Here is a 15,843-nt window from a genome sequence, read left to right as displayed (position 1 = left end):
ATTCTCGGTGGCTCACCAAGATTATATGTGACAACGGAAAATCCAGATGCAAATTTAAGAATTCTGGTTGAATTTATAATTAAATTTTATGTGCCAATGTACTTCAATATCAAGTATTACAGCTCTGTCGTGTACGGCAGTGTATTATTTTTCAAGTTCATTGGTTGGCCACGATTTCTAGAACCTCGCTTACGCAAAATTGTCAATCAAGTAATTAATGATAATTCATATTATGCGCATTCGGAAAATATCTTGTTATCAATGTTGTTTGATAATAGGAAAGAAAAGCGCGACTGTGTCATCAAGAAAATTCTACGCTATCGAACCGATGTTGACGAGCCAATGGAACTTAGAGTTTATAAAAAACCAGATATAAACTTTAATTGCACAAGTTATACGGAAATGATCAATTTGAATGATATAAATATCGTATTTGAACCACCATTCACGCGAAGCATTCCGTACGATACATTGAAAGAATATTTAAATCAAGATGATCCAAAAATTCCATCACACATTCAAGGAACGGAACGACATGTTCAATTGCTAGCTAGCGTTTCCAAATGGGTTATACCGGAAAATGTAGAGGCTGTTATGGCAACGAAATTAGAGAGCCGTGCGAAATTGCCCAGACTTGAAAGTAAAAAAGACTTCAAACAATAATTTTTTTTAATTTCTTTTCTATTACTCACTTAAATTAATTTTTTTCATTTACATATCTATGTTCTGACTAAATAAATTTCTTAAGAGAAAAAATAGATATTATTATAAATAAATAAATAAAATTAAAGAAAAAACATAGCCATTTAGCTGATTTTTTCATGTACAGGCCAAAAATGGTGATTTTTTGAAATGATTGTATGGGGAACCCCCCAGGGGAGTTCCAGGGGGTGTGCCACTGGCATGGGTGGATCGACCGTCCAAAGTTAGTGGGGGTCGGTCATACATTTGGACTCGATTCTAGCACTCTAAATGGGTCAAAGTGGAATTTTTCAAAATTTGCCCCTACCCAAAGGTTCGACCCAAATTGGGGGACATCAAAATTCGTTTCAGAGGTATGGTTTCTTCGGCAAAGTATCTTATTTTGATCCCTAGAATATGATTTTCATAGAGCAATGGGCGATTTTTAAATCGACCCGCCCTAATACGCATACTAACTATAAATCATACATTGTCGGACATATTTACTATAAGGGTTGTTAGAAAAACGAAAATTAATATACTTGTATGTAGTTTATGAGAGTTGAGGTGGTATCGATCCGATTTAATCTATTAAATATTATCATGCCACATACTAAAAAAATGTTGACTGGTTTTTATTAAAGTATCTTACATACTGGAATCTAGTACTACAGATAACCATATTTCGGTCCCCGGCGAAGTCGATCAGCCTCGATCCATTTGAGGATGTTTCATCGTGGAGGCTGAATTTACCGACTGTATTGCCAATGATACCTTCTTTGCCCACCGTGGCGTTAAATTCGCCAAGCACGATTTTGATATCGCGGCGGGGGCAGCTCTCATAAGTGCGCTTCAAGTGCTCATAGAAGGCATCTTTGTCACATCGCCTTCTCTTCCGTCGGGGCGTGGGCGCAAATCAGCGATATGTTGAAGAACTTCGCTTTGATGCGGATTGTGGCTAGACGTTCATCCACCGGGGTGAATGATAGTACTCGGCGACGGAGTCTCTCTTCTACCACGAATCCCACACCAAATTTGCGATCCTTTATATAGCCTCTGTAGTAAATGCCACAAGAACCTACTCGCCTGAGTCCTTGTCCCGTCCATCGCATTTCTTGGACGGCGGTGATGTCAGCCTTTATTTTAACGAGGACATCAACCAGCTGGGCAGCGGCACTTCCCCAATTAAGGTACCGGACATTCCAGGTGCATGCCCTTAAGCCGTTATCCTTATTTCGCTTTTCCATGGTCGTCATCAGAAGGGGAGTCTCTCATCCAAGGCTGTCGATTAGTTTTCATAGGTACTGTTTTTTACGTGGCGGGATGTTTCGCCTTCTCCCTTTAGCTCGCACTCAAACGGATGTTCTTAGGCTACCCAGAGGATACTTGATCAAAGACCGGAAGTAGTGAGCTGCTTGAGCCATATGTGAAGGAATCGTTTCTAGCCACTCCTAAGTGAATGGCGAATTTTCCTCACTTGCGTGAACCTGATATTAGTAATATGGAGGTCAAGTTTTCGCCCAAAGTATCTGGTTTAGTCCCAAAGATACACTGTTATGAGCAAAATACCGATTGTAATTTTCATTTAGAAAGCTCAAATATTGGCCGATATGTGCAGCATAAATTCACCCGGTTAGAAAATCTTTATATAAGGTATATCGGGCGCTCAGAGAAGTATTGATACAATTCAATCTATTTTTAGTAGTTTTTAACCGTACCGTTATAAGGGGAATGTAACCCCCCATTTCCAATCATCCGATTTCATCCATTTTCACACAGTCAGTAGGAATTGTTCCAACATTTGAGCTGGCTAAAGTTGGTTATTATAGCTTTACCGGTTTAGCGGATATATACATTAAACTTAACCGCAAGCAAAGTGTCATGATGATATCTCAATTTTTATTTAATTTACAGCTTCCGTAGACAGACAGAGAGACAGTAACTCGGATTTCTGTTCTATATATAGGAGTACAGCCACAGTCAAATGTTATTACACATTACTAATATTTTTTGCGTTTCGGTAAGACTGCTTTGATTGCTGTTGTTGGATAAAGTGGAGTGTGTGTTGACATTTTTTAGCATAACATCACTAAGAACGTTTTGTCATTTAATCGTGAATTGTTTTATTTACAGGGAATTAAAAAATTCATCTCGGCCAAAAAAATGGAATTAACTCATGAACATTTTCGTGCGATCATTTTTCACAACTTTCACGACAAGAGTGCATCGATGAACTAAAATCTTTGTATGGCTATGAAGCACCATCATAGCACTGTGAAAAACTGGTACAACGAATTCAATCGTGGCCGACGCTCGCTCAAAGATGAATTCCGTGAAGGTCGGCCACAAACAGCCGTTTCTCTCACCAGCATACATTCGAAATTGCATGAACACCTGGCCGTAAAAAAGTTTTTTTTTTCGTTAGATCACGCACAGTTTGACAATCGCTCAAAAAAAAGGCTTGCGTGGATTGGTGTAAAGAAATGCTGAAAAAATATGATCGCGGTGCTTCAAAAAAAAGACGTTTATAAGATCGTCACAGGTGACGAATCATGGATCTATGCGTATGAGCCCGAAACAAAACAGCAATCGGCAAAAAAAAAAATAAAAAAAACATTTTCGTTGATAAATATGCCTATTTACATTATTAGGCCAGAAATATATATAGCAACCTACGTACAGCCATAGTCAAATGATATTACACATTACTAATATTTTTTGCGTTTTAGTAAGACTGCTTTGATTGCTGTTGTTGGATGAAATGGAGTGTGTAGAAGGAACGAACAAAAATTGAAAGAAAATAACGGAATATTTCTCACAAAAACAATACATTTGTTTGATGCATATTGGCGTCAGAAGTTATTACACACATTTTATTCGTGTCAAAGATAATTACACAATGTCATATTATATGGTTTATATTAAGAATTATAAATTTTTAATTTTAATGAGTCAATAGTTTGTTACTTGGTTACAGTGAAAGGAGACAACTACAAATGATCTAATTTATTGCAGACTATATACATATCCAATAACATAAATGAGTTTTAAGAGCAGACCAAGGATTTAAGTATGTGAGCATGGCATTACCAGACCATCATGGTCGCCATGTTAGGATAATGCCAAAAAAAATTAACGCTTCTGGAAAAAATAAGTATATGTTCCAGACAGCTATCCCATTCCGCAATAAAAGATATCAAACTGGTTACAGATAGGTTATCATTAATTACGGCAATCGTTATGCGATAGGTTATCTTTCTTGTAGCCTCGGAAAAAGTAACTATTTGTCGTTTTTCACTGTACGTCGGTATGATTATCTTATACGTTCTCTCTCATTGCATTTGCGCAAATGGTACATATATTTTACTGCTCTAATTTGCCAACTATATGGAAAGCTATCCGTTACTCTCTAGTTGACATCGTCCTTTTCATTGGCTATTTGTTTAGTTATTGCTATGGTTACATATGGGTTACATAAAACTGGTTAATAGCCACATGCTATGGTTATTGTTTGTTTATTCATTGGTAACCACAGCCTATCATATTCGTTACTTTTTTCCATATAAATAAACAAATTCAAACTCATATTTTATTTTTAATAATTTAATATTTATAAGACCACGTTATTAGTAAGTGGTAAGTCAGCCTCAACAGTTTTCCAAATAGTATTAGTTGATTGATAGTATCTGGGAACTTTTTGTGAGGTAAACCAAGTTAATGCAATCCACTTTTGTCGAATCTAAGAAGAAAAACAAAAAAAGCTTTGCAATACACAAGTCAATGAAGCCGCAATCAAAAATTACATAGGTAATGGTAAAAGCAGAATTTACCAAATAAATTAAACACCAAAGTCTGTAAATTCTATCTACAATTAGAAGCACATCAATCCAAACAACATATAATCAAGGACTTACGTTTTTTATAAAGGCCTTATATTCTAAAAACATGAAAAATTTTATTTTATCATTTTTTTCCAAACAATGCCGGCTATTGTTTATTAAAGATACTATTATGCGAGTCTCTTTCTTATGCATTCATGCAACATTATGTTATATACAACAGAATTTTTTATCTAAAAACAAAACGGAAGTGTTGGAAATGTAGTGGTGTAAGATTTGAAACTTTGCATTTATAGTAAAGAACTGGTTACCTCCGTCTAGTAGGGAAACACTTTTCGGTAATAGACCTAAAAAGTGGATTCCACCAAATACCTTTCAAGAAATGTGATATCGAAAAACTGTTTTATCGGTGTATAAATGAGCATCTTCCCCCGACATTAACAAGCATACCCCACTAGCACACAACACCGGCTTAGACACGCAACCTTCACCACACTCACCATTTCACCGCTTAAAATCCACATTCTACACTACTCATGAGAGCACCACACACCGACACCTATATTTAGAAGCACATCAATCCTTAAAAAAACATATAATCAAGGACTTACGTTTTTTATAAAGGCCTTATATTCTAAAAACATGAAAAATTTTATTTTATCATTTTTTGTCCAAACAATGCCGGCTATTGTTTATTAAAGATACTATTATGCGAGTCTCTTTCTTATGCATTCATGCAACATTATGTTATATACAACAGAATTTTTTATCTAAAAACAAAACGGAAGTGTTGGAAATGTAGTGGTGTAAAGCCGGATTCATCGTTCTTGTCCGAACAACTTTTTATTTTCTCTCTAAAATATTTTGTCGGAGAGCGTGCTGAAGTACGGTTCATCGTTCGTTCGGCACATTTTATTTTGACTGCAGTAAACAGCTGATAATCCGTCATTTGACAGGTGAAATTTTTTTACGAAACAAATAAAAATTCCTTTAAGTGGACAAATTGTACTTATCAATGGAGAGATGTCAGCTAATTAAACTCTTCTGCATAGAAATGCAAAAGCTGTGCTTGCTAATTTGGTGGAAAAGGTTACAAAATCGAAAAGGAAGGGGAGGAAGCTGCGGTGTGCGCAAAATGCTTTTGAAGCGGCCGAAAGAGGGGCATTTTACCCTACTTATTCCAAAAATTCGATTGAATGATGTGGAAACGTTCATAAATTTCCACCGCATGGACCCCAACAGTTTCGATGAACTTCTTCACATATTGGGCCCCAGTATGAGGAACACACCGAATAAAAGTGAGGAAGAAATAACACAAGCAGAAAGATTAGCTTTAACGCTCAGGTAAACATACATATATATTTCCAAATGCATATGTACATACATACATAAATGATTATTTCTTAGATATCTAGCAAGCGGCGATAGCATGAAATCGATTGGATTTTATGGTATCCGAATTGGTGCATCCACAACATCCAATATTATAAGGGAGACTTGTGAGCTCATATGGAAAAAATTGCAATTCGTTTTTCCTGCTCCTTCAGAAGAGGTTTGGGCAAATGTCGCTGACGATTTTTTTTTTGAAGTGGGGGTTTCCCAATTGCCTAGGAGCAATAGACGGGAAACATGTTGTTGTACAGGTACGTATAATATTAACTTCGCTTAAATCTGTCTATAAACACATAAATATACCCTAGATTATCTTTTTACATGCCTACCTGTTAGCATACTTACCCACCTATGTACATATATACATATTTACTTTACTCATTATTCATCGTTTCTCATTTTTTCTTAAAACTTTACCATTTACATCAATTCAAGAAATCCGATATTAACGCTTACCAATTTTCAGGCGTTTCCGAACCACAATTCGCTGACATACAACTATAAACATACGCATAGTATAATTTTAATGGCAGTGGCTGATGCCAATTACAAATTTATTATGGTGGACATAGGAGCATTGGGACATAACAGCGACGGCGGTGTATTTAAAAGTTGTAGGTTTGGGTACAAAATTTTGCATCATCCAGCAGATTTGAAAATTGGGGAGGGAAAACTGCTTCCCAACTCAAATGAAGTTGCTCCATTTGTTTTTCTAGCGGATGAGGCTTTTCCTTTGCGGAGAAACATTATGCTTCCATATCCAGGTCGGAATATCATGAATTTACCACAAGAAAAAGTTATTTTCAACAATCATCTGTCTAGAGCGCGAAGAGTTGTTGAAAACGCATTTGGTATTATGGCCAGTCGCTTTCGGATATTCCGGAAACCAATTATAGCAAGCAAGCAAACCGCAAGAAATATTGTGAAGGCCACCGTTTGCCTGCATAATTGGCTTCGTGAAAAATCAGCACCGGATGATGTATGTGTACACCTACAAAACATACAACGCGAAGAGCAACCCATTTTGCAAAGTTTTCTGCAACCAGTGATGTCTTCTCACAGTAACCATGCATCTCAAGATGCTATTGCAGTAAGGAGAATGTATACAAATTATTTCAAAAACTTGCCAGAAAATATATGAAATTGCATTTGAATAAACACTTCCAAACTAAGTTAACTGTCTTTATTTTGGTGATTAGCAAATAAAATACAAATACAAATACAAAAATTACAAATATATTTTTTGAGCTTGAAATATTTTTTGCATTATTTCAGATTTAAGCTCACATTTGACATTCTCTGGTAATTTTTCCATTTCTGATTGAAAATATAAATAGAAAGGATCCTGTGGCGCACTTAAAATACCTGATGCTAAGGTATTCAGTTTTTGCAAGGCTGTTTGCATTTCGGTGTCAAAAGTTCCATGTTTTGGCTTCTTGCGTTTAAATGTTGGGGTAGATGAAGATTCATCCATGGAGGAGCTTATGACTTCAGGATCTCCGGCCATTTCGTCAAAAAGTTCTTGCATGCCAGTGTAGTTTCTAGTTGTTGGTCTGTAAATATATTCATGAAATTTAATACCTGCGCGTTTCTTACACAATTTACTTTGGACTTGGTCATGAAACTTACAACAAAACTTACTCCTCATCTTCTACATATTTCCGTAAAAATTCCATTTCTCATAACAAAAAAGTATCCATCTGCTTTTGTACTCGTCTCGCGCTTCCACTTGGGGCGTTACTGCTGGCAAGCGCGTTTTTAAATTTATTTCGGGTACGTTTCCACAGCACTTGCACTTCATCCTCTACATAATAAAATTAATCAACACATACTTATTAAAGAACTATTTAGTAAATATAGTGCATCTTACTTGGCAATTCAAGTGCGTCCGCGATTTCACCCCAAGCTATTTGCTTAAGCTTATTATTTTTGTACTCTTTTTGGCTGAGATCATACAAGAAGGTGTACTTTTCCTTTTGCACTTCTGAAAAAAGCTTTTTGAGCAACGCAAAATCTGAAAACGATTGACTTTAATTAAATGCTTAATAAATTGTAATAAATTTTAATTACTTTGTCCAGCCGGCAAAGACATTGCGAACTTTTGATGAAAGATGACAACAGCTGACAATGGTTTACATGGTTGCCTACATGTAAATTTGTAGCTTTTATTCCAAATCGTACATCCAATTTAGCTGAAAATTACAAAAACATGAGTAATGGCAGTCCTGATCATCAAGTTGTCCGGACAGAAAATCAAAATCAAATTGATTCGAACAAAGAGAGTTCAGCACATTTTGGTTACGCTCTCACTGAGACAAAGTGGGAAAAGAACGTGTAAAATTTCCAACAAAAGTTGTCTGGACAAGAACGATGAATCCGGCTTAAGATTTGAAACTTTGCATTTATAGTAAAGAACTGGTTACCTCCGTCTAGTAGGGAAACACTTTTCGGTAATAGACCTAAAAAGTGGATTCCACCAAATACCTTTCAAGAAATCTGATATCGAAAAAACTGTTTTATCGGTGTATAAATGAGCATCTTCCCCCGACATTAACAAGCATACCCCACTAGCACACAACACCGACTTAGACACGCAACCTTCACCACACTCACCATTTCACCGCTTAGAATCCACATTCTACACTACTCATGAGAGCACCACACACCGACACCTACACGTAAGTACACTAACCACAATCACACCATCTGACTCCACACAAAAGAGAATAAAAGGATCCATGAAGAGATCTCGGACACTCGTCTTTCGACATCAGCATTCATAAAATTGCAAATTACCGCCATTTCTTTTTTAACAAAATCTATTGGGTACATAATATTAATAATATATCCGCGTATATAAATACACATAAATTCGTCTTTTCACTTTTTTTTGTAAATTTGTGAACAACAAATGTGAGTGCGCTACTAAAACATGGTACTTCGAGCCATAGAGAACGGCACATTGGTAAAATAAATAAAATAAAAATGAAAACCAAGGTGTAGTACAGTAGAAAAAAAAAATAATAATTAATTATACATGTGAAAAAAATTCTTCTTCTTCTTAATTGGCGTAGACACCGCTTACGCGATTATAGCCGAGTTAACAACAGCGCGCCAGTCGTTTCTCCTTTTCGCTACGTGGCGCCAATTGGATATTCCAAGCGTAGCCAGGTCCTTCTCCACTTGGTCCTTCCAACGGAGTGGAGGTCTTCCTCTTCCTCTGCTTCCCCCGGCGGGTACTGTGTGGAATACTTTCAGAGCTGGAGTGTTTTCGTCCATTTGGACAACATGACCTAGCCAGCGTAGCCGCTGTCTTTTAATTCGCTGAACTATGTCAATGTCGTCGTATATCTCGTACAGCTCATCGTTCCATCGAATGCGATATTCGCCGTGGCCAACGCGCAAAGGACCATAAATCTTTCGCAGAACTTTTCTCTCGAAAACTCGCAACGTCGACTCATCAGTTGTTGACATCGTCCAAGCCTCTGCACCATATAGCAGGACGGGAATTATGAGTGACTTATAGAGTTTGGCTTTTGTTCGTCGAGAGAGGACTTTACTTTTCAATTGCCTACTCAGTCCGAAGTAGCACGTGTTGGCAAGAGCAATCCTGCGTTGGATTTCCAGGCTGACATTGTTGGTGGTGTTAATACTGGTTCCTAAATAGACGAAATTATCTACAACTTCAAAGTTATGACTGTCAACAGTGACGTGAGTGCCAAGTCGCGAGTGCGACGACTGTTTGTTTGATGACAGGAGATATTTCGTCTTGCCCTCGTTCACTGCCAGACCCATTTGTTTTGCTTCCTTGTCTAGTCTGGAGAAAGCAGAACTAACGGCGCGGGTGTTAAGGCCGATGATATCAATATCATCAGCATACGCCAGCAGCTGTACACTCTTATACAAGATGGTACCTTCTCTACTAAGTTCTGCAGCTCGAACTATTTTCTCCAGAAGCAGGTTGAAAAAATCACACGATAGGGAATCGCCTTGTCTGAAACGTCGTTTGGTATCGAACGGCTCGGAGAGGTCCTTCCCGATTCTGACGGAGCTCTTCGTGTTGCTCAGCGTCAGTTTACACAGCCGTATTAGTTTTGCGGGGATACCAAATTCAGACATCGCGGCATGAAAAAAATTACAAACAAAAAAAATACATATGCAATATTTATATATAGATCGAAGAAATGTATAAAATAAAAAATTTAGTACATTAAAATTGAAATAAAGACATACATACAGTGCAGTGAAGTGCATATAAATACAAAACCAAAGAGGAAAGACAGGGAAAAATTAATACAAACATGTATAAAACAACAAATCAATTCTGATTCTACTAACAAAATAAAACGAGCACTCATTAAATATAAAACAACTTAAACTAAATACAAAATAAAACAAAAGTAAAAATAAAAAAACCACAAGAACCAACACCACAACAAATTGGACGGCCGGCATAGGAAGGAATTACCTTCTTCTTCTTAATTGACGTAGACACCATTTACGCGATTATAGCCAAGTTAACAACAGCGCGCCAGTCGTTTCTTCTTTTCATACGTAGCGCCAATTGGATATTCCAAGCGTAGCCAGGTCCTTCCACACCTGGTCCTTCCAACGGAGTGGAGGTCTTCCTCTTTCTCTGCTTCCCCCGGCGGGTACAGCGTCAAATACTTTCAGAGCTGGAGTGTTTTCGTCCATTCGGACAACATGACCTAGCCAGCGTAGCCGCTGTCTTATAATTCGCTGAACTATGTCAATGTCGTCATATATCTCATACAGCTCATCGTTCCATCGAATTCGATATTCGCCGTGACCAACGCGCAAAGGACCGTAAATCTTCCGCAGAACTTTTCTCTCGAAAACTCAAAACGTCAACTCATCAGTTGTTGTCATCGTCCAGGCCTCTGCACCATATAGCAGGACGGGAATTATGAGTGACTTTTAGAGTTTGGTTTTTGTTCGTCGAGAAAGGATGTTACTTCTTAATTGCCTACGCAGTCCGAAGTAGCACCTGTTGGCAAGAGTTATCCTGCGTTGGATTTCCAGGCTGATATTGTTGGAGGTGTTTACACTGGTTCCCAAATATACGAAATTATCTACAAACAATCCGGACAAAATTGAAAATAATAAACTTCAGCGATGGTACTCAAAATGAACCGATTAAATGAATGGCCTTCAGGCCGCTATATTGCCACCATGGTATAGAGGAGTAGGGAAAGTCCCATTCACAATAGAAAATAGAGCCATTCACAGTCCTTAACCCACCCCTCAAGTGTACGTTCACAATAAAACATCATGGCCACCTCTGGTTAATAAGGGTGGCGAGAGGTCAAAACGGGTTGCAGAAAGCGAAAATGCTATAATATAAAATTATAAATTTATAGTACTATATTTGTACATGTATAAATACTATTTTCAATTTTTGTTATAGAATGAAATTTAATGCTGTTATCAAAAGATTTAAATATATCTTCTTGATATAAATAAATATGCTATATATTTTTAAGCGTCGTAGTTAATTTATTCATTGACAAATTGAAAATTATTTTTGATAATGAGTGTACCAAAAGAGATAACTATTGTGGAAAAATTTGGTATTACATATCATAATAATTCGTCTGAACAGTAAAACACAATTTTTTACTGTAAGATAAATCAAGAGATAATTATAATAGCCATGTTTTCTGAATTTTAAGTATAAATTTTTGTAATCACAAACTACATACACGTTTTATATGTCAGAATTTAGCTATATGCCGGCGATCAGGAATCCTACTCGTTCCCAAATGGAGTGTTTGATTATCCTAACAGATTTACCACATTATTTTTTAGTTCTAAGCTAAGTTTTTAAATAAAAGGGATTCTTTAAGAAATTATTTTTTGAATTTGCAATATCTATATAGTAGTAAAAAGTAGTTTAAATTAGCTTACGCAACACTATTTTGCCATGCTCAGTAGCAATACTGGCATAGTATTTAAAAAAATAAATGATTGTTCGAAATATATTCCGTTTGAAATTATTCAAATCGACAATAACTTGTTTGGCCAAATTAAAAATACAACTCAAATTCCTTAATTTTTAATAGCGGTTCATTACTAGCCACATTACATTTATTTGTTTTTTTTTAAATATCAACTTCCACACCATTCATAATCGACCATAATTCACTAGATGTAAAGACGAATTGTAATTCGCGTAGATTCTTTTTCAAATCGCTGCTTGGTCACCAACGCTGCCAACTTTCATTTGATGAGTGCTGTTTATTATTTGCGTAGTTCTTCCCGATGTTCTATCGGTTTTGGTGGAGCTGGTTCCCCCTACTCTCCCAATTCGGCATCATAATATTGCGCAGCACGATATGGTCACAATTCTTCCATGGAGGTCAATTGTAAACCAAAATTCTTCAACCACGGTATGTCGGAGGGAACGACATCGGTAATACATTCGCGATCGATACGTTCCGTATGTAGCTCACCAATATGTTGTCCAGGACAGATAGCACATTAGAAAGTATGTAAAATCAATTTTGCTCAAAACCTACACAACATCTTGATAAAGCTGACCAGCAGTATCGGTATCCTAAGCGCAATTGACAATAGCTCGTACAACATCCGAATGTGCTCACCGGAATATTTGCTCTTCAAAAAGTTACTTCGAACCTCAAACACAAAGCTCATTGGTTTGGACTAGCGTTTAAAGCAGACAAATAATCAAACGTTCAACACCAGCTTCTTTGCTGATTCTATAAAAAAAATAAAAATTACATGGTAAATCTTTTGAAATAAAGTTTAATTTTAGCTTAACTAGCAATGCGACGTGCACCTTTCACAAACACGTCAATGAATTTAAAATTTTGTCTCGAATTCACGACCAACTAAGTTCATAAATACATTTCAGTACTTCACAGCATCGAGTATCGCTTTTACATCTCTTAAATCATAAAATTGGAACAGCACCTGACCCATTACGCAGCAGTATTAACGAGACCATGTTTAGTTATTCCGTACTTTTATTGGAATAAAATCCCAACCCGATCTGTTATTTATCGTCTCAAGGGAAATTTGCACACTTCTTCCAGATTCAACTAACTAAATACACCATCGTAAAGCATTAACAAATTGCCTTGCAAAAACCTTCGTTACGATGGCAAAAATGTAAATATGGCTGTGAATGAGTATAATCTGGACCGCACTATTCGGCATGGTTGCTTATTTGTTCGTAACATTTTTCTGTGGTGAACATTTATTAACTTACCACAGCTAAAAAGAGGCATAAATAAAAAACTTAATTTTTCCTGTATTAGCTCATATTGTTCTCATCTTTAAGAATATAAGTATATTAAAATAAAACGATTTTCTTTTGAAAATATATTAAACTTTTATATATAACCAATATATTTGGGACAACTTTTCCATAAGTTTTAAGAAAATAACACAATGCAACCATTTTCCGGTTAAAAGTCTGCCATCTTGGTTAAAGTCGGTCATCTTGGATTCCAATAGAAACTCAACCCCAGACTACACTTGACGTTTCTACAGTGGCACCTCTCAGCTGTGCCTTTGTTTACATAAAATCAGCTGATAGTGACCTTACTCCTCCTCTACCGTGATTGCCACACAAGTAGTCGGAATCCGGACTTCGTTCAGAACGCACGTGCTTATTCGCGAAACTCTCCATTGTTCTCGAAATTGCAAGTTGTTTTTTTATTGCGTGAACGGAATTCTTGAAAATATTTTTTATAGATTTAGGACAACATGGTATGTATTTAATATTAATTATATAAAAATTAATTTAGTTAATGTATTATTATGTTTTTTTCGGGTAAACAATGAATTATTAAAAAAACAAATTTTTTTTAAATTTTTCGGAAATTAGAGTTTTTGTTATAGTGTCGGGCGAGGTCGAGCTATGAATTAATTTTCCCAGTAAATTACAGGATTTCTACTTAACACATAAGCTTAAACATTTTCCCCGTCTTTCCCCCCCTTTAAAAAAGCGCGTTGAAAAAAGTTGGTCAGTTGCATAAAATGAGTACTGCTTTATTTATTTTTTTAATTAAATATTGAAATCCTGCTTAATTATTCTATACGGGTGGTATATAGATGGTATAAGGGGGCTCTATCGGAACCGGTGTGAAAATAGGACAATTTGCGTGGCTCCGCCCACTTTCTGGTGAAATCCCATATCTCGGGAGCCGACTGACCGATTTCGACAAAATTTGGAACGTAAAATTATTTTCATTTTCGTGTACCACTCTGTGAAAATGAGCGAAATCGGACTACAACCACGCCTACTTCCCATATAATACAATTTAAAATTCCATTTGATTCTTTCGCTTTCCAGTACACAAATAAAGAATTAATTAATATAACGGAATAAAATTTTGCGGTAATCATTCCTCTAAAGTAAGCCACCTTTTGACCAATAATTGTCTAAATTAAAACCAAAACTGTTCAAGCCCCTAGGTACCGAATATGTGAACCCGATACCAATAGTTGACTATTGACCGAAAATATCGTTCAATGTGTGAGATATGAAATTGAAATTCACACAAAATCCTTTTCTGACAATAGTATTTCATTGTCTCAAAAATAGGTTGAATCGGGTCATTAATTTTCTGAGCCCCCATATACCTAATATAAATATTTTAGAACTTCTAGGTCACTTAATGTTGGATATATCCGCCAATATTTGAGTCAAGTCTCAATAAAAATTTCAGAACATATTTTATTCATAACAGTGTAACTTTGTGCCTAAAATAGATACGAGTACAATTGCGCGAAAACTTGACCCCTCCAACACAACCAACCCCCCCACCTATATAACTATGTGGCATATTATTAGTATGTGGGATGAGCAAAAATAGATAGAATCTGGTCAGCACTACCCCCAACTCAAAAACATTCAATATAAATATTTCGGTTGCGCCCGAATCTAGTCCTTCCTTACTTGTTTTATTTTAATATATTGCATTACTATGTTTAATCAAACATTTTTATTAATTTTCATTAATAAAATCACTTTAAATAATTTTGTCCGGTTTTTGCGTCGATTCTCCTTTCACGGGTTTTTTCCAAAATTTGGCGCATGGTGAATATCTGGTCGGTTGTTGATTTTCCAGGTCTAAAGCCACACAGATAAGGTCCAATCAGTTTGTTGACGGTGGGCTTTAATGTGTCACAAAATACGCTCGATAGAACCTTATACGCGATATTAAGGAGGCTTATCCCACGGTAGTTGGCGCAGATTGTGCGGTCTCTCTTTTTGTGGATTGGGCAGAGCACACTTAAATTCCAATCGTTGGGCACGATTTCGTCCGACCATATTTTGCAAAAATGGTGATGCATGCTCCTTATCAGTTCTTCGCCGCCGTGTTTGAATAGCTCGGCCAGTAATTCATCGGCCCCCGCTGCTTTGTTGCTCTTCAGACGGGCGATTGCTATTCGAACTTCTTCATGGTCGGACAATGAAACGTCTGCTCCATCGTCAGCGATTGGGGAGTCAGGTTCGCCTTCTCCTGGCGTTGTGCGTTCACTGCCATTCAGCAGGCTGGAGAAGTGTTCCCTCCATAATTTAAGTATGCTCTGGGCATCAGTGACTAGATCACCTTTGGGTGTTCTACAAGTGTATGCTCCGGTCTTGAAACCTTCAGTTAGCCGCCGCATCTTTTTGTAGAATTTTCGAGCATTACCCCTATCGGCCAGGTTATCAACCTCTTCTACTCACGCATTTCGGCCTTTTTCTTTTTATGTCCGCAAATGCGTCTCGCTTCCCTCTTCAACTCTCGGTATCTATCCCATCCCACCCGTGTTGTGGTCGATCGTAACCGTTCGAGGTAGGCAGCCTGTTTTCTCTCCGTACGGCTTCTCGTCGTACCAGCTGTTCTTTTGCATTTTCCGAAAACCAATGGTTTCGGTTGCAGCTGTACGTAAG

The 15,843-nt window shown here is 36.9% G+C and overlaps 1 protein-coding gene across 1 annotated transcript; it reads left to right on the top strand.

The window, feature by feature from the left end:
• Positions 1–5,451: 5,451 nt before the first annotated feature.
• LOC120781610 lies at positions 5,452–7,062 on the top strand. The gene is made up of 3 exons (XM_040113846.1): positions 5,452–5,864; positions 5,928–6,163; positions 6,379–7,062. Exons 1-3 carry the CDS (start codon positions 5,536–5,538, stop codon positions 6,414–6,416), a joined length of 603 nt encoding a protein of 200 aa, XP_039969780.1. The 5' UTR covers positions 5,452–5,535; the 3' UTR covers positions 6,417–7,062.
• The last annotated feature ends 8,781 nt before the right edge of the window (positions 7,063–15,843 follow it).

This window comes from Bactrocera tryoni, unplaced genomic scaffold (genome assembly GCF_016617805.1).
Source record: "Bactrocera tryoni isolate S06 unplaced genomic scaffold, CSIRO_BtryS06_freeze2 scaffold_7, whole genome shotgun sequence".
In the NCBI taxonomy this organism is placed as follows: Eukaryota; Metazoa; Arthropoda; class Insecta; order Diptera; family Tephritidae; genus Bactrocera; species Bactrocera tryoni.
This window is presented reverse-complemented; position numbering and strand designations above follow the sequence as displayed.